The 19,995-nt window shown below is 39.0% G+C and overlaps 1 protein-coding gene across 5 annotated transcripts in view; it reads right to left on the bottom strand.

The window, feature by feature from the left end:
* TDRD1 (tudor domain containing 1) overlaps positions 1-19,995 on the bottom strand; it is a 42,250-nt gene that overhangs the window by 7,369 nt on the left and 14,886 nt on the right. For 3 of the 5 annotated variants that reach the window (XM_089509943.1, XM_089509944.1, XM_089509946.1), the window contains 14 exons: positions 19,329-19,380; positions 16,682-16,786; positions 16,167-16,343; positions 14,775-14,864; positions 13,850-13,993; positions 13,048-13,219; positions 10,964-11,050; positions 7,689-7,859; positions 7,196-7,303; positions 6,552-6,722; positions 3,538-3,789; positions 3,133-3,255; positions 1,924-2,034; positions 1,011-1,181 (listed from right to left, as the gene is read on the bottom strand). In XM_089509943.1, coding sequence (XP_089366069.1) covers positions 1,011-1,181; positions 1,924-2,034; positions 3,133-3,255; positions 3,538-3,789; positions 6,552-6,722; positions 7,196-7,303; positions 7,689-7,859; positions 10,964-11,050; positions 13,048-13,219; positions 13,850-13,993; positions 14,775-14,864; positions 16,167-16,343; positions 16,682-16,786; positions 19,329-19,380 — 1,934 coding nt within the window. The remainder of the gene's footprint in view (positions 1-1,010; positions 1,182-1,923; positions 2,035-3,132; positions 3,256-3,537; positions 3,790-6,551; positions 6,723-7,195; positions 7,304-7,688; positions 7,860-10,963; positions 11,051-13,047; positions 13,220-13,849; positions 13,994-14,774; positions 14,865-16,166; positions 16,344-16,681; positions 16,787-19,328; positions 19,381-19,995) is intronic. The other 2 variants (XM_089509945.1, XM_089509947.1) reach the window with 1 other exon arrangement.

Raw genomic sequence — 19,995 nt, 5'->3', positions numbered from 1 at the left:
GCCTCATAGCCCGAAAACCCCACAAAAAAACAATAAAAGGAATGGTTTTACATAAATCAAATGACATAAATTGATTTTTGAAGATGGGACTAGGTAGATTAATTGTGGAAAATAAATGGAATGGCAAGATAATGCATTTAATGGGTATTTATGGACCCAATAATGAGACATAAACGTTTTATGAAAATTTGTCGATGCATCTGAACTAAACCTATAAAATCTGGTGCTTATGGGCATTTGAAATGGGGCCGGTGATCCTAGGGGCTGAGCAGACAGGATAGAAAAGCATGAGCTTGGCCCATGCTTTTCTGCCCTGGGTGCTAGCCTGAATTGGTCCCCAGGATGGGGCCATCCTGGGGACCAATTGGCCATCCAATTCACTGTCACTTGTTGAAATAAATACTTTTTTTAATGTTACATCATTAATGACCTAGAGACTTGTTGCTTTGCAGTTATCTGAGGTGAATTAATTAATTTTTCTTGGATCACAATTTGCTGGAGAACAGTCAGCAGAACCGTTTCTGTTTCCTTGATCTATGCCTTTTACTTTCTTTTCTTTTATGTTGCCAAACACACATGAGCAAAGTCAGAGTCCCCAACAGGTGTTTTCCTTCTATATATTTAACATTTTTTATTTTGTATTTTTTTCTCTCTGCCAAACTGAAAGTTGTTTGATCAAAGGAAAATACATCTTGCTACATAGGCAGCAAATTTAAAAACTGATATGAAGAGAGAAGGAGCCAACTGTTAAAACATAAAAAAAACCCTGACTTTGGACTTCTGCATCATCTGTATGCATACAAGTAATAACCCAGTAGTATATGAATTGCTCCTCTATGCCGTCCAGAGAATGCGATTATGGCTGGATTATCTCTGGGTTACAAATCCCTACATTAGACCATATTTAGTTTCATACTCAGCAAAAGATTACTGATGTTGTTTACAAGGTAAATTTCTATCTTATTTGCAGTTTGACAGATTATTTTACTACTGAAAACCAAGAACTTTACCTGATAGACCACACTTGACTGCCTGAAAAGGAAGTTTCATAAAAGTTGCTGAAATTGGCCTGATATTATCCATAGTAACTTCTTCACAATTTCCATAATCCACAAACAAAACTTGACAGACTTCAACAGAAGCAGCATTTTTCACCAAGGCTCGGTACCATCTACCGTCATCTGAATTGAATGAAAAGCACAAACATTTCATACTATCTAACTACTCAGATTGCACAACATGCAGGCTCCTAGGAATGCCCTAATTCCACTCTGTCTCAATTCCCTGCTCTACCACTGCTAGTAATGGAGAGAAGAATGAAATATATCAGGCTGCTAAGAGTGAGGCTCAACAGAAAAGGAGGGAAGAGTATCACTGAAACATACATACATACATACACGTACATGGCCCCTACATTCTGAGCCAGCATTAATGTAGCTTTTGGATCCAAATACTGTACACTTCCATACTAAGCAGACAAATTTACTTTCTCTTCAAAAATAGAGTGTTTGACCTTTCTCATTATGTTATTTTGGTGTATACAAATATAAAACAGATGCATACTTTCTTCTCATTCCGCACTGATGTTTCTTTCTCTGAAAAACTAAATTTGTTCAACTGGAATTCAGGAAACATGGAAAAATCCTGTTCAGAGTTATCAGTACATCAAAGCTTAGAAAATTCTGCAGATCTGTTTTACTAATCTTTTAATTAATTAATTTGTAGCAGGTAAATTCTGCTATGCAGTGGAATTCAAAACTGGCTGTCAGAAGAAATCCTAACACTTATAGTTTGCTTTTTCAACATAGCAAATATTTAAGACTTCACATACACATATAACCAAACTTCCCTTGAGGATTTATTCCTTCTAGGAAACTAATTTATAGGGGGGGGGGATCAGTACCATACAGGAAACAAACTTACCAGAGAAGTAAGCACAACACAGATCACCCTTTGTGACTTTGGAAACATTTGGAGCTGATTTCTGGCAGTACTCCGCTAAAGATAAATTGAGTTCTTCTAATGCAATCAAATCTGGAAAAGTAAGACTGAAACACTTTACCCTTACCTATCATTTCAGACTGTAAAATAGTTATTAAAATTTAATCAGAGTACAGGTTGAGTAGCCTTTATCCAAAATACCAGGGAATTCAGATGTTGAATTTTTAAAAACCTTTTGAAGATTTTGGAGTATACATACACACACACACACACACACACACACACACACACACACACATAGCTTGAAGATAAAACTCAAGTGTGTTTCTTACACACATATGCTGGAGGTAATTTTATACAATCTTTTACATAATTTTGTGTATGAAACAAAGTCTATGTGCATTGAACTATCAGAAAGCAAAGGTATCACAAGCTCAGCCACCCATGGAAGGTTTTTATTTTGGAAGATTTTAAATTTCGGATAAGGCATATTCATCCTGTAATAGTCTTCCATTCAGTATGTAACTTCAATCGATTAAAGCTTCATAAATAGAAATTATTTTTAAAAATTACATCGATCAGTACTACTGTTGCAATAACTACATAATTATATGGCATGAGGTGTGAAATGTTTAGAGAAAAAGTAATGAACTTTAATGTAGATTAAATAAACAGCTATAAAGTAATGTCAGGAAACAGCTAATGGTATTATGCACTCTGTCACACTTCCCTACTTCAACAATCAGAATGTGGCTTACCCTCTGCATTGGACAGCATCTATTAACCTTAGCCAATACTATCAATAGTAAAAAATTCTGGGAACTGCAATCCAGCATCATATGGGCCACATATTCTCTACCCTATCCTATTCTAGTGTATTAATATTTTAAATGAAAAACCAGCAAGACATTAATATGAATGTTATGTCAGAAGAAAAAACACTTTCCAATATCTTTTCTATCTTGAAGAAAAAGCTAAGTGTAATTATTTGTATAATCTGCTGTGTGAGTGAAAGAAAAGCAAGACAACACCTGTGAGATTTCTGACTGTTATTTAGGTATGTGACCAGGACAACCATACATACGACAGGACCCAGGAACAGAAGCAGTTACCAGTAAGAAGCCACAAACCTCTAAAATGCAATACCAATGTTCAGGATAGAATATTCAAAACAAACAAACAAAAATGTACCGTGACTGTTTAACAACTGGCAGTAGAATTCACTGGGATTGTACAGCACACACACCATGACATTTACCACCTGCTTGACTGTTAATGTGACCCAGGATGGATCAACAAGGTCCACCTTTTGATCTATAAAAAATACAAAAAATATGAATAATCACTCAAATCATTTTTGTTCTATATTCATACTGGTGTAATTATCTCAGTAAATATGCCACAACCCTACCTTTGGTGTAATGAAGACACAGGCAACATGTAAACTTTGCTTTTAAAGCAACACTTACAACTTGTGTTCCAAGGGGAAATGATGGTATAGTTTTATTCCTAAACACCAATCTTTGTTCACTTAATGTGTAAGTCATGCCAAAGCTACACTATGAAACCAGATACTTATTCCAGTAACAAACTTACCACTCACTTCTTCCAATGAACCAATCCTTGTTTCAGCCATTCTCACAGAAGGAGATTCTTCTACCGCATATCCTGATTTCAAAAGGTAACTGGAGACATCTACTATTGGAGTTATTAATTCATCTGTAATTTCTACCACAAAAGTATTCTCCTTCTTATCTATTACTTTTATGGTGACCACTTTATTTTGAAGTAGCTTGGTCATGACTGAAGTTGCTTCTGTGGACCAGGTTCTAGATTTTGGCTTCACACCTAAAGAAAGAAAGAAAAGAAAGAAAAGAAAGAAAGAAAGAAACTTCCTCTCTTCTTTTAACCATTCACAAATTACCTAGCTTGTTTCCACAGTTGGATATCAAATATTGCCCTTGTAAAACAGCAGTGTAACATTTTAGCATCCCTATTATCAGATATTTGCATGCCTATCACCCAGTCATGTATATCGTATAATAATAAAAATATAGTTTATTTGTATTTCCCGCCTCTCCCTACAGATCGAGGCAGGCTTACAATTATAACAATAAAAATACAATTTCATATAAAATACAGTATAAAATCATGATATCACATTAAAATCAATATATCATCATCTAGTCCATTTAACATACTCTGAGTGGGATGTCCCTTTATGTTTATTTATAGGAGATCTGGGGGATAAGCCCACCAAAAGAGATCCGTCTTAATCGCTTTCCTAAAGGCTTCTAAGGTAGTGATAAGTCGGGTAGGCTATTCCACAGTTTAGGGGCCATGATAGTAAATGCTTTGTGGGAAGTTGATACAATCTGGTATTTGGATAATCCAATAGATTCTTCCCAGATGTTCTGAGAGTGCGGGGCGGATTATGTAGGGAGAGGCGTTCCTTCAAGTAACTCGGGCCCAAGCCATGTAGGACTTTAAAACTTTAAAGGTAATAACCAACACTTTGTACTGCGCCCGGAAGCTAATTGGCAGCCAGTGAAGAGATTTTAGTACAGGTGTAATATGGTCAGTCCTAGGTGTTCCTGTGACCAATCTGGCTGCCGCATTTTGCACCAATTGAAGCTTCCGAATTTGGTACCGAGGTAGTCCCATGTAGAGCGCATTACAGAAGTCAAGATGAGAGATTACCAGTGCAAGTACTACTGCTTCAAGGTCCTTTCGGTCCAGGTAGGAACGCAGTTGGCATATCAGCCGAAGTTGATACCAGGCACTTCTGGCCATCGCATCTACTTGAGATGATAACTGTAGAGATGGATCCAGAAGTATCCCCAAACTGCGTACCTTCATTCTTTAAGGGAAGTGTGATCCTGTCCAGGACCGGTTGGTAAATCTCCATCCCTGGATTTGGGGAACCTATCACTAGTACCTCTGTTTTCCCTGGATTCAATTTGAGTTTGTTTTCCCTCATCCAGCCCATTACCGACCCAAGGCAGGCATCCAGCAGAGAGATGCCATCACTAGTCATTGCATCAGTCGGAAAAATAGAGAAATATACTTGGGTGTCATCAGCGTACTGATAACACAACGCCCCATGTCTCTGGATGATCTCTCCCAGCAGTTTCATGTAAATATTAAACAACATGAGGGACAGGATGGCGCCCTGAGAGACATCAGATGTCAGATCTCTTTTAGCAGAGCAGCTGCCCCCCAGCTCCACCATCTGGAATCTACCCAAGAGGTAGGATCGGAACCACTGGAGCGCAGTGCCCCCAATGCCTAACTACCTCAGGCATTCCAGAAGGATACCATGGTCAATGGTATCGAAAGCCGCTGAGATGTCCAAGAGCACCAACAGGGTCACACTTCCCCTCGATGCCCAGATGGAGGTCATCGACTAAGGCGACCATGGCCATCTCAACTCCGTATCCCACCCTGAAGTCGGTTTGAAATGGGTCCAGATAATCTGCTTCATCCAAGACAGCTTGGAGGGCAACTGCCCTCTCAATCACTTTGCCCAAAAATGGTATCAGGGAGACTGGTCTGTAGTTGTTTCTCAGTAGGGGATCTAGAGAGGGCTTCTTTAAAAGCGGTCTCACTATCGCTTGTTTTAATTTTGTTGGAAATATTCCCTCCTTTAGGGATGCATTCATTATAAGATGTAACAAAGTTTTTGTTGCATCCCCTCCTTGAACGGTCAACCATGATGGGCAAGGATCGAAGGAGCAGGTTGTTCTCCTTACACTTCCAAGGAGCTTGTCCACTTCATCAGTATTTACTAACTCAAAATGATCCAGTCTAACATGCACCGTGGAGTCATTGGACACCTCTCTTATTGTTTCTGTTATAATGTCCATGTCTAGATCAGCCTTTATCTGAGAGATTTTATCAGCAGTCATTAAAAGCATCACAGCAGGCTATAATTGGTTCTAATAATGGATTCAGGGTGGGAGGCCTACAAAATACCTACAAAATAATAAACATGTTTCTTCAATGGAAGGGTGATAAACGTGTGGCTGTTTAGATGGCACTGCTCTTGTTGTTGTTGTGTGCCTTGTAATGTGTGACTTACCATTGGGTTTTTTTGGCAAGTTTCTTCAGAGGGGGTTTGCCATTGCCACCCTCTGTCTGAAAGAGTGTGATCTGACCAAAGTAACCAAGTGAGTTTCCATGGCTGAGCCGGGATTCAAACCATGGTTTCCCAGTGTCCTAGTCCAAAGCTCAAACCATTACATCACACAACTCATAATCCCTAACTAGCACAGCAGACAGCAAAGGACAATGGTAGTTCCAATAAAAAAAATCTGAAGGACCAGTTTAGATTAAGAAGCTGCTTCACATATCTATGCAGAGCAAGCTAAAGAGTATTGGCTACCTCTAAGGAGACAACAAATCCACTCCCACATGTTTTTGTTTTCCAGTAGCTGTGTCTTTTTACTCAGGTTTTCAGGAAAGTTGTTAGGCACATATACTCAGGGCGTATACAGCTCTGTGCCACCAACTAGCATCATTAAGGTTGCTAACAAAGAATCCCCATTTTGTAGGGGGGGGGGGAATCACTGTACCTATTCTTAATTTGTATTTATTTACTTTTTTCATACCTGCTAGAGTACACTTGATAGCTTGGAATGATAATTCCATTAATTCAGGAACAATTGGTCGAAGTTTATTTAAGTGAAGAACTTCAGCATTTCCATAGTCTACATAACCCACAAGAACTGTTTTTTCAGAAGCACAGGACAAAACTGATGCACGATACCACTGTTTGTCTCCTGAAAAATAAAAATAGATTTTAAAAAAATCTAACTTGCTGTAGGTGTGCAAACAGTGATTCTATCCCCAGCTATGCATGTGAAATTCTCTACTCCCAGCCTCCTTCAGAAATTGATTTTTAATTATTATTTTTTAAGTTACAGCTTCTGCCCCTCTGCTCCAAAAGTCTCTGATGAAGCTGGACAGGAAGAGACAAGGTTTCCCAGCCCCACCCATTCTTCTTTCATCCCTAAAGTTCTTTCCCATTAGCACTCCCTCCTGATTTGCTTATCTTTCTTTGCTCTCTTCCCATCCCCATCCCTCATTAACTTCTCTATTTGCTTTCTCTCCTCTATTCTCCCTCTCACACATAGTGATGACAACATAGGAGAGGAAACGGCTGAAGCCAGGGGCCTCCAGTCTAGTTGTATTCTGAGAAATGCCATGCACACTAAAAGGCACAACATCTAAATACTTTCTAACTTGCCCCTACCTGTAAACTGAGCACAGCATGTATCTCCTACTGCAGGGCAGAAATCTTTGCTAGTAGAGATTCTGGCACAGTATTCATTCAGGGATACTTGAAGTTCAGACAATTTGCCTGAGAAGATAAGCATTTGTGTAATCAAAATACTATCTTTAAAGCATACATGGATAAGAAGAGATCTTACTTTTTCTCTTATTCCAAATACTTACTGGATTCCTTGGAAGTTCAGCTATTATTGAGAATAGGTTTAGTTCTTTATGTTAACATTTTTGTCAGTTCTCATGGTAAGTCAACTTACTATAAAATGCACAGCTTGCATAAACAATAAACTGGAACCAACATACATTTCACAGGAATGTTTCTTTCCTGACACTTTCTCCCACCTCAAGAGGGAATTCATGCAAAAACCTCTTTAACTTCTTTTAACGTTTTGTTATACATTAACATTTTTTTTGCATAAGCGTTTACACATCAGCATAACTAAAACACGCACACTTACAGCCATTTTCCATCCGCTGACAAAAAAAATCTCCTGGAGTTTGTATATGGGCAACCATACCCAAAAATGAATCTCCTATAGATAGTGAGATAATGTTTGGAGTTAGACAACCACTATGAGCTTTGCTTTCAATTTTCTTTTCTTGAATGGTAAGCTTTTCCACAGAAGAACCTAAGGAAAACAGAATCTAGTATGAAAAATTGATCTCTATGTTCTACTAGCATACCTTTATCAGTTTATAATGGAAGACTTATCATTGTCTTTAGGCAAATCAAATGTGGCTGTGATAAACAAGAAGTGAAAATTTTAAAAATGGTTAAGTTTTTACTTGTTTCTGTAACTAGTAAAAAAAGTATAACATTTCTCAGTTCCTTCTCTGTCTTCAGAAGTAAAGCAGAACCTCACTCAGGTGAACAGGATACTTTCAGTGCACTATAGAAAAGAAACCTTCTTGTTCAGTGGAATAAAGTATCCAAGGACAAATTTCAAAGCAGTATTCATTATGATGGGATGCCTGTCACCCTCTTCTTTTTAACTGGTGCTTCATAAAAAAGAGTTTTGCAGAGGGATAGTTTAGTTTTTAATGTCTACCAAAGAAAAAGGATCAAGGTAACAGCCCTACAATCAGATGTGCATTAGTGCAAAATGACATATCTTAGAGCTGCAACCTGTACCTAGAAGTATTAGATTGCTAGGCTCACTTGAAATAACTATGTGACTCTAAGGCGCGTTACAGACCGCCCCTTAGGGGCGGCCTGTAGGCGCAACTTTTTCCGCCGGATCGGGGCCTCAGTGGCTAGAGCGGCAGCCGCTGAGGCCCCAATCCGCCGCTTTCCGGGCTGCGGGGAAGCGGCAAAAGGCCCCTTCCCCGCAGCCTGGAAAGGGGTGTCCTTGGGGCTTCAAGCCCCAAGGACACCCCGCAGCGGCGGGGAGAAGGAGAAAGGGGCCGTTTGGCCCCTTTCTCCTTTGGTCCGCTGGGCGCAGCTGTCTGAAGGCTGCGCCCAGCGGACCAAACCAGGAAGGAGCTCCGAAACGGAGCTCCTTCCGGGGTCGCAGAAAGGGCACCCTAGGCGCCCTGCCGCGACCCCAATACATCACAACCGTGCCGCCTTGTTTGGAGGCGGCGCGGTCGTCACGTATCGATGGCGGCGGCCGTGTGGAAGCACTGCCCCCTCTTAACCCTAGTATGTGCTCCGCGCGTACTTTTTAGCCTGTCTGTAACGGGCCTAAGAGATAGGGAATCTTTTCTTCTATATCAGTGTCAAAAGGCCTTCCACACACTGGAAGGCATACAGTCAAAATGTTATCAGTGATTTATAATGAAAACGGAATCATCCCATTCAAATCATAGGTTTCTAGTTTGCAGCGTAACATCCTCTCGTTTTAACAGGTTCTATCTCTGAAGATAACAGTCAAGCTTGTAAGCGTTGTCATTGTTATCAAATCAGAGAAGTCATTCTGAGAGAGGATCCTAGAATCATTCTGGGGAACTCTAGATCCACCAGAATTAGACATACTTGGTTGACAAAAGCCTTCTGGAGGCCGCAAGCAAACACAACCACTGAAGAAAAGCCAGTCTGGACCATGGCATGACCATTTTTGGCGAGAGAACGTCAACACTGACTGCCTCTTCCAGATGGTACCATAATAAACCTTTGAAGCTTATGGTTGATAATACTCAGCTAATTATTTTATTCACTTTTTATTTTATCTTTATGAAGCCTCCTAAAGCAAATACTTGCTAGTCCCTAATGCAATTATGCTGGTCTTATTTTTTTTATTATGTGTTCAGTAAAAAATTCCCTTATGAAATAGCTGTGTGTGGCTTACTGGAAGCAATTTGCCTACACTCATTGCTAAGGTTCAGTAAGTCCCATACATTCTCAGAACATTTATCAGTTTATATATAGGTACCACATATGCTAACCATTTGTAGGACAAGGAATGCAATAGAGTACTGTGGATGACTTAACTGGAAGCAATGATTAGGAGCACTCCAACATACAACTCATTATAGGTTACACTTTATAAAGTATTTTTGGAAGAGCAGCAATTGCATATGTTAGACCATTAGCGGCAAAACTCAGGAGTACCACTTAACAGTTCGCTGTCTTCTTCTCTGACTATTATTGGGCAAGCACATTACAGTAATATTACAGCAGAATCCAAGGTATCCCAGAATAATTTGAGTCTAAACCCCTACCCATCACACCCCAATGGAATAAAAGGGTTGAAAAGTAGATTACTGCTGTGTGGTCTGATATTTCTCCCAGTTTTAAGTATCACAGAAAGGCCAAGGTCAATACAATCTAGAAAGAAGTTCATTTCCCTATGAACTCATTTGGCATAGTCTAGCATGGGGGTTGATAATTTCTCTAAGTTTGAGATATGAGTGTGTGAAGGTTCTCTATGGCCCCCTTCCATTCCTGCTGAGTTGGATGGGACCCCCTGAGATCACCTTTTATCCAAAACAACTTGCTGTCACTACCTAATGATTAACCAGTTACACCTTAGCAATGCACTGGGACGTTGCTGAGACTTCTACCGGTATTTGCCAACCCAGTGAGGAACTAGCTGAGTTAAAGCCAGTGAAAAAGGAGTGCAAACAGGCAGAGTACTTAAGAAAAAAAATTTATTCTAAGGAAAGGAACATTAGAGAAACAGAAGCTCACTACATGGAGGACAAACTAGTCCTCCAGGCACAAACTTAAAGTGTAAGTTATATATTAGTCTTGTCAGCCAAACATTAATAATAATAATAATAATAATAATAATACTTTTTTATTTATAGACCGCTATTCCGCAATTATCATAGCAGTGGTAACATAAACCCAAACCTGATGCCCCTGACTAGCAGTGAGACATAGGCCGAGGTCTTGCTGCTCTCTCTCAGGTCTTCTTCCCCCATTTCACCTCAGCTCCATCCAGAAGATTCTCTTTCAACAACCATCTGTTTGGAAAGTTGCCCTCTCATCACCAGTGTTGTCAACTCTCCTCAAAAAGTGAGAGTACCCCCACCCACAGTTAACCCTTTATTATCAAGGGAGAAGGCCAGAAGCTAGAATTGTGGCATCTTAGCCCTTCAAATCACAGAAAAGTGCCCCATTGTAATTTATCCAAGTTTGTGAAACCTGTGAATGTAATCCCAAAACCAGCAGACAGGACAAATCAATAATAAACAATTAAAGCTGTCTCTATTAATGCTTGCTTCTTATTGTGCCTGCCTTCCGTACTAATGAAACCCAAGTATTTTTTTAAACCCTCTATGGACTTACCAGTAATTGATTCACTCATCTTAATATTTCCATTCTTTAAATTCAATGCACCTTTCATTTCCAAGAATATTTCATGTAAGTGTTTACCTAAAACAAACAGGTAAACAATAAATGAAGAAACAGGTAAACTGAAACAATCTTAGTATTTTCATTCTTTAAATTCAGTCCATCTTTCATTTCCAAGAGCATTTAAGTGTTCAACTGAAACATACAGGTAAACAATAAATGAAGAAATAGGCAAACTGAAAAACGCGGGTAAACAGAAATGAAGCAATAACGTAATGTGTTTAAAACCACAATATCCACCTTCTCCAAGACTACTGCAACCTGATTTGTCAAATCTACCTGTTCATCACACTAACAGCTTAAACTTTAATACTGGACACAGCACTGTAAGAACCACAGATAAGTGATCCACAATAGAATGACTAGTCTTGTTTAAGAAACCATTAGCTTTAAAAAAAGTGAAAGGGGAGAAAGAAGGGGGACAGCCTAGCATCCCATGGAGAGGCATTCGAGTGTGGGAGCAGCCACTGAGATGATTCTCTCCTGTGTCCTCACCAAGCAAGCCTGTAATGGTGGCATGACTGAGAGAAAGCCTTACCTGATGATCTTAAAGCACATGTTGGAGGAATACCTATTTATTCCAGAAAGCTTTTAAAATGGAATGTTTTTAAAGAATGAGTAGAGTGTGCTGTACTGTTTTAGACAGAACTGTTTTAATTGCTTTTTATCTTGTAATGGCATTTTATCTTTTTAAGTGTAGTTTGAAATAACTTTAATATTGTCAACTGCTTAACCCAATTTTAATGTTCACTTTTTGGTTTTTTTCCAGCAGCATTTCTTTAAAGCTATAAGCCACCTTGAGTACCAATTTTGGGAGAAAGGCAGGATATAAATAAATATTATAAAAACAACATGTTTCAAGATGGATGCCTGGGAGATCGAAAATGGCTGCCAAGGGGAGGAGGGGAGAAGGTATATGGAAAAGCATATGAAGAAAAGGAGGCAAGCAATGTGATGAGGGGGAAAGGAAGAGGCATCCAGGGTAGATGGTGGCAATGTTGGGCAAAGTGGAAATGCTAACTCAGGGGTAGGCAACCTGAGGCCCGTGGGCCGGATGCGGCCCGGCAAGGCCTTGGGACCGGCCCCAGCCCAGTCCTGCTGCCGATTGCCACCTGGGGCCTTTGGCCTCTCGCGCACAGGGGCAAGGGGGGCAATTGTCTATAGACACCTCAGAAACATGCATTTATATTAACATTTTTTTAAAAATCAGCAATTTTTTTTTCGTGTCCTCCACTTTTTTTAAAAAAGTGTCCACCATTTGACAATGTTGTCCTACATTTGTACTGGTTTATTTATTTATTTAATTTTTTTAAAATTATTTAATTATTTATTTTTTGGCTTCGGCCCCCCCAGTTGTCTGAGGGACAACAACCCGGCCCCCGGCTCAAAAAGGTTGCCTACCCCTGTGCTAACTACTGCTTTGGGGCAATAGGATGTACACATGGGACCTCGCCATCATAGCTGTTTTAGTTAAATAGCATGATACCCTTATTTCAATTGGTATACAGTAAATGCAGGAAGCTGCTTTTCTATCTAACCCAATATTGCTACTTCTGACTAGCAGTTTTGCTCTAAGGCCCTAGGCCAATCTGTCCCAGTCTTGCTTCCCTAATTCCAAACCAAAGGAAAGGTTCCGTCCCCTCACATAATGCTGATAGACATACAGAGTTGGAAGAGACCTCAAGGGCCACCAAGTCCAATCCCCTGCCATGCAGGAATACACAATTAAAGCTCCTCCAACAGATGGCCATCAGCCTGTTTAAGGGTGGATCTTGTTGCACATACCATACATACTGTTGACCATGTGTTTTGATGCACATTATGCATGTCTATCATTTCCCCTTTGCCAAATCCTCTCTAACACATGGTAATAAATCCATAACTTGTGTGTTTTCATACCCATTCGGCCACTGGGCATCTTGACAGTTGAAACTATCATTTTACTGCATTTCATCTTAACAGTAATTGTTTACTTGAATATTTCTTGAACAAAAAATATTACCACTAATCAAACTTACCAGAATCTGGCAAGGTAACATCTACAACAAAGCAGGGAATTTCATCCATTAAAATATTAATAATAGTCAAGGAACAATATGTTCCTATAAGAACTGAAGCAACAGCATTGCGGCAGATTCCATTCCATTCTTCTTTAACAAAAAGGGCATTATCAGCACAGCACTTAATGGCCTGAAAACAAAATCATTTTAGAAATGTAAAATATATTTTCTAAATAATAAATATACTAATTAAGTTAAACACATATAAATGCACACAGCATATAGCACAAATGTACTTAAAAAGGAGACATGAAAATACTTTAAGAATATGTCAACTACAATTTTGTGAAACAGTATTTAAGCAGTTTAAAAGTTCCACATACTATTTTGTAAAAAAAGAACATACAAAACAACCTACTGTTCTCATGAGTACTTTAAAATGAGCTGCAGCTATTAAAGAACAGAAAGTGTCATTCTTTATTTCAGGACTGGTATTATTACAACTTGCTATGGTAGAGAGTCTGACCAGGAGTGATACTCTGGAGATTCTGACCAGAGGGCTAGTGAAGACTTGAGTATACCCCAAATAGTCCCTGCATCTCAACCAATGGTCAAGAAAAGCAGCTGAGCTAAAAATGCATAGTTTCTAAGAGCTAATGGACTATTCTAAATGTGAATGGTCCGTTAGTTCACTTTTCATTTTGAATTTGGGATAATTTAACTTCACACATTTGAATAAGCACAATTCATTACTTGACATACTATCATAATGAGTACATCATACCAACAGTGATCTTTAGATATTAAAACATATACTTACACAGGGCGGGAAGTGAGCAATATCTTTGGGCAGTCGTTTAATTTTATTTAGTTGTACAACTTCCTGGTTTCCAAAGTCAATAAATAGTACATGAGCATTCTTCTTAAGAATATCCACATCATTTATAAGCACTCTATACCAATTCTAAATATTAAGAAGTAATTTCAGATTTAGACAAAATTTAACTAAGGGGTAGCCATTTTTTTCTTTACCAGAACATAGAAAAAAACATTTTGCCTTCAAGTTGAAAAATTAATTGTTTTGTTACAGCAATATCATTTTGGTGTGCGTACTTCAGAATAAGATGTCACCTCGCTGACCTGAAAACATTCCATTTTACTGAGACAGACACCGGTATTTCAATTATTTCTATTGAAACATGCTATTTTGTATAGAAATATTGTAACTTATTAATGAATACTCAGATCTTGTGGTGTCAAGTTCACAGAACTTGCATACTTAAGCATTACTTCCACAATGCTACAGGTTTGTCCTTTATCCTTCACTAGCTAAACAGTTAGATGCATGTTATTCATGGTAATATGGAGAGAAAAATGATGGGATGATTTAAATATTGTTGTGTTCCTTCAAATCATTTCCTACTTATGTTTACCCTAAGGCAAAACTATTACAGGGGTTTCTGGGCAAGATTTATTCAGAGGGGGGTGCTTTTGTCTTCCTCTGAGGCTGAGAGAGTGTGGCTTCTCTAAGGTCACCCAGGGGGTTTCCATTGTTTAGTGGGGATTCAAGCCCTGGTCTTCAGAGTCATAGTTCAATGCTCAAAACTACTACTCAGGTATAAAGTTTATTTCCAAAAATATACATTTGCCCAAAAAACCCTACAGAAGACCCAAAAGAACCACAGGAGAAGTCAATCTGAATTTCCCTGACTTCTCTTATATTTCTGTTCAGAACTTTTTCTTACATCTTTGTATATTTTCTTTCTATCGATGTGAGGTTTTTGGGATGAAGAGGGTTTAATCAGCTCATTTCCTCTTATACTGCTACATATTACCTGCAATGATATGATAGGAGAGGCAAGTTTTCTGAACAGAAATTATTTTCTGATCAAAATTAACTATTTCTTGCAAAGAAAACATATTTTCTATACAAAAAGTGGGTTCTTTGCAGGAATAAACACATGTATTTCTTCACAAACTACCTTCAAATACTTCATGAAGTGTGAAGAATTTCACTGCTGCCCTGATGTTCTTAACCAGATTTCCTGAAGATTGAGAACCTCTTATTTTTATTTTTTTGAAAGAATTTTAAAAAACAACATCCTTTCATTTCTATTTTCCACCCAAGTAATGATGGAAGGACATATGAAGAGTCTCGACATAAACAAGAACTTGTCTTCAGACCCATTATTTTTCACATGAAGAGAATGACACTGGAAGGGATGGGTCTAGGTTTTGTGTGTTGACTAAAACTGAGTAAACCATGACTATGCAGGTCTTGGTAATTCACTAACACATACAAAAGACCATATGTTTGCCAATCCTGCTTGGAGCATTTATGATAAGGAAATTCCCACATGTAATGTAACTTTAGCAACTCAACAATTTTTATCAGCATTAACTAGTAAAAAAAAATCAGGAGGAAATAATTGTAGAACATTCAACTATAAGACATTTCTCATTCTAACTTATTGGCTACTGCCCTTCCTACAGGGGTAGAATTCAGAGACATAGCCATTTTAGTCTGTAATATCAGTATGCAAAGGCATCTTGTATCACCTTTGAAACTGTGTGAAAGAAGATGTAGCATAAGTTTTCATAGACTGAGGAAGTAGACTAAGCTTATGCTACAACTTATTTTGCACAGTTGGTCGTAAAGTTAACACAAGATCTCTTTGCATACTTCCCTTTCTACACCTGAACTTGCCACCTCATGTTTTCCATTTCCATAGGTAATTACAGAGTCTAATTATAAAAATCTTTCCTGGGCATCATTTCATCATGTATCTGAGGAAGCAGACCAAGTCTACAAAGGCCTATGCTATAACTTCTACACAGTCTCAAAGGTGCTACAAGATCCCTTTTAAGTCCTCAGTCACAAGACCCATCCTTCACTACTGGTCATGCTTGTTAAGACTGATGAAGATTGGAGTCAAATATCTAGAACATCACAGGGGTGCCTAGCCTTGCAGTAAACCATCAAGGTTAAGCCACAGGTGCTACACTATTTTTTAGAGTCTGGCAAGTGTCAACTGGTAGCCACCATTAATCCTGTGCTAGGAAAAAGGCAGGATATTAATTAAATAAAATTAAATAAACGAAGTGGTCACTGTGTTTTTTCAAAGGTTATATTTTACCTGATCCAAGGAGAACTCTGCAATACCAACTTCCCCTTTGGTAGGATTATACTCATCTTGAATTACTGCACCTTGATCTTTGAGTTTCACAATAAGTTTGCTTATATTACTTCGAACTTCTGGCGAGTTGATTTGTATATAGAACTCATTAGGATTAAGGAATTCTGTTACTGTGCCCTAGAGGAGAAAAAGCTATGCTATAAGAAGTTTGTCTACACCAATAAATGTAATCACTAGTATCATTAAAATCACTGAATAGTATTAATATTTTAATCAAAGCATTAGATGTAAAGTATTAGTGTCAGCAGTAAAGTATTATTCAGTATTGGAACTGCCAGCAATGAATTAATATTCTGTAACATATCATGTAGGTTACATGTGAAAGGAACCCAAAACATCACTTCCCCCAGTCAAAATACTACTATAGTATAAGAACAAAGATGAGGAAGTGTAATGGTGTTGCTTAACATTAAAATGAAAAATCCAAACCTAAAGGAGATGAAAGGAGAACTTACCTCTACTTTCATATTTTTTTTGAGTTCCAACATGTTCAAATCAGAAATCATTGTTTTCTTGTCTTGTCCTTCTGTTTCATTAGTGTTCACAGATAGCACATTTTCCTATTAGACGTAGATGGCTATTTGTTTACTAATCAAAATATGCAGTTATCTTATATGAGTAATATTAAGTACCCCAATTCATACACAGGAAAGTTTTGAAATGAAAGTATGGCTTGGATGATAAGGATAATACCTCTACTCTCCTTCCTCTCTGCAACTCCCAGGCCCCCTGAATTCTCTCTAGGAAGATAGGGAACCCTCCTGAATAATATGGGATGAGGAATGAATATTACTGTCAGAGGGCATTATGTCCCTACAAATGTAAAGGCCCAGAAAAAAGGCAGATTTCTCAGAGGTTTTTCCTGGGTTTTTCCCCCAAAGTTTCTCTCCACACACACCCTTTTTAAAGGATTATGGGAATGTTGTTTTTAAGAATTATGATTAAAATATTTAAGACCAGATGATAATATATTTACTCCCCCCTCCCCCCATTTTAAAAACTATGTAGCACGTAGACCTTTTGATAAGACCATCTACAGGAGCTCCCATATTGCAATTTATGGCCTTGGTATCCTTCTTCTCAGTTCTTTTTATGGGAGTGAGTAAATGCTTTTATGTGTAGTCAGCACTATGAAGCAACAAGGGAGACTGTCAACAATCTGCGAGATCCTGCCATGAAAATGTTGAAGTGTATGCTATTTGCTGATTTATTTCTGCTTGCAAATTTTACTACTGTGTATACTGTTATTGTTAATGCCCTACAGAATTGTGTAAGAATGGAAGAGGAGGTTGCTGGTAAATTCAGTGGGATTTGTGGTGCCTGTGCAAAGTGAAATAATTGCTTAGCTAGATAATGAACATATGTGTGGAGATGGCTGGTAGTGCCAGGATCCACCAAGGCCAGCCATGTGAGCAACTTGAAAGGGCTTAGGAGAGATGTGTCGGGGGAAAAGGCAGGAATCCCACTGGTTGTAGAAATGTTTTGGTTTGTGAACAAATGGGAGAAAAGACCACAAATGAATGGGGTGGGCACACACTAACTCTATGTGAGTGTCCGAGGATTACTGTAGGTCTGTCTGCAGGTCATACTGTTAACTTCTTTAGCAACCGAAACAAAGCTTGCTGTTAAAATACAGAAGACTGATTTACTGACCCAAAGGAGTGGGCGGCTCTTGACAGACAAAATACATTTATTTTCTTTTTTACTAATGTTGACAGTTTCTTCTGTTCTTAATCTTTTTGGTTCAATTCTCATCAAGTGGGAAAGCCAAATAGGTTCCTTACAGTTCAGATGTTCCTCCCAGTGCAGGGACATTTGTTTGTTGTTGTGTGCGTTCAAGTCATTTCCAACATATGGTGACTCTATCATGGGATTTTCTTGTTCTGATTTCCCTTGTTCAAGATTCCCCTTTGCCTCCCTTTGAGACTTAGAGTGTGATGTGCTAAAGGCCAGCCATGGCTGAGCAGGGATTTGAATCACAGAGTTGGAAGAGACCACAAGGGCCATCCAAGTCCAACCCCCTGCCTTGAGAGGAAAGCCATGGCAAACCTTCCTCTGCCCCAACCTTGCCATGAAAAACCCCATAACAGAACCCTGATCTCCAGAGATGTACTCCAATGCTCAAACCACTGCACACCTCCATTTGTAACAAAGTAATACTGGAAGAAAAGCCAATTTGTAATTTTCTGAATAAACTGTACTTTTGTTATTTCAAGCATGATGCCAAACCACAAGGTATGTAAAGCATGCTAATATTGCTTTTTTTCAACTTTTCCAAAAAAATTCACACTCTGCCAAAGAGGGTTCCCCTTCCCATGGCTTCAAAATTTCCAGCTATGTTACACCCCTTGATGCTCCCAAAATGTGAATGTTCCTTCAAGCAGCATTCTGTGCCAAATACCACATTATTCAGAACTGTCCCTCTCTGCTCAAGAATCGCAAAAGGTTATTTCTACTATTTTCTCATGAAACTGACACATTTTCAGTTCCTCTTCAGTGCACCTGCCATACAGGTCAAGCCCTGATTTGCTATATTAACATACCTACACAGATGTTCACAGTAAACTGCTCATGTGACAGAGGTGAGAGACACCCCATGGGATGTTTTTACATATCACAAGTAGACCATTTTTGGGTATGCTACCTACTTTCTCTGAATCACAGGTTACTATAAAATACAGTTGGCCCTTCCCTTACGCAGGGGATCCGTTCCGGACACCACCACACAAGGGAAATACTGCGTAAAGTCAAGTCCCATTAGAAATAATGGAGCTTATTCCCGCGGTGTGCACTTGGCACACAGTGTGCCATGGGCGCGTGCACCATTGTTTCTTCCGGGACACAGGAGAAGCCTTTCCGGTACGGCTCCCAGTGTATGCTGGAAGCTGCGTATAGTGCACCCGCGTACAACGCGGGCGCACTGTACTTTAACAACTTTCTACACCCATAATGCCAGCAAAGAATATTCAAGTAATTCCCTACACATGCTTACAGGAATACAATATTTAAATATACACTTATCAATTCACAAACAATAATGCTTTCCCTATCACCCAACTAAGGAACAAAATGAAAACAAACAAGAAACAACTCCAATTGTACCTTTTTCTTTATTTCGTCCAATGCTTTTGGTTTATCTTCAACTTTATCTGTACTAAAAAACATTTTACTAATTAGCATAATTGCTGAATGGTACTCAGAATGCTACTCCTAGTTCCCTTCCCGTGTACTTCAGTAGTCAAGCCTGATCCGTTGAAACCTGAGTCTCTATATTTGAAACTCTCTGTTTAGTAACCAGGATCTTAAGTAACAATCTGATTCTGGTTGTAAGAACAATATGTAAACCAACATTAACACCAGCACTCTCCTTTCTAAATGTAACAAGACAGGAACTGCAAAGCTCTTATATGAGAAGATGTGGTACATTTAGATGAGGAGAGTGTGAACAGCATCATTATCTACTTAATGAACATAGTGGTTGTCCGCACAGGCCAAATGGCCCAAGTTGACCATGGCAGGATTGGGCCTAATCCCACCAGGACAGATGCAGATCTGAAGGATCCGGTTCAGACCCCTGAGTAAAGAGCCCTTACCCTGGGGATAAATAGTTCTGGTTTTGCACAGTTTCTAAGAAACTCCATGGCAAAACCAGGATGCTCTGATAGTGCCCTCTGATACTCCTTACCTTGCTGGTGTACAAACCATCTGAGAAGCCTCCCAGCTGCCCCATTTCCATGTCAGACACAGGCTGAGCTATGCCCCATTTGCT

The sequence above is a fragment of the Sceloporus occidentalis genome, unplaced genomic scaffold (genome assembly GCF_023333645.1).
Source record: "Sceloporus occidentalis isolate IW3139 unplaced genomic scaffold, rSceOcc1.0.p SCAF_2, whole genome shotgun sequence".
NCBI lineage: Eukaryota > Metazoa > Chordata > Lepidosauria > Squamata > Phrynosomatidae > Sceloporus > Sceloporus occidentalis.
The sequence above is the reverse complement of the archived record's forward strand: the minus strand, read 5'-3'. Positions and strand labels throughout refer to the sequence as shown.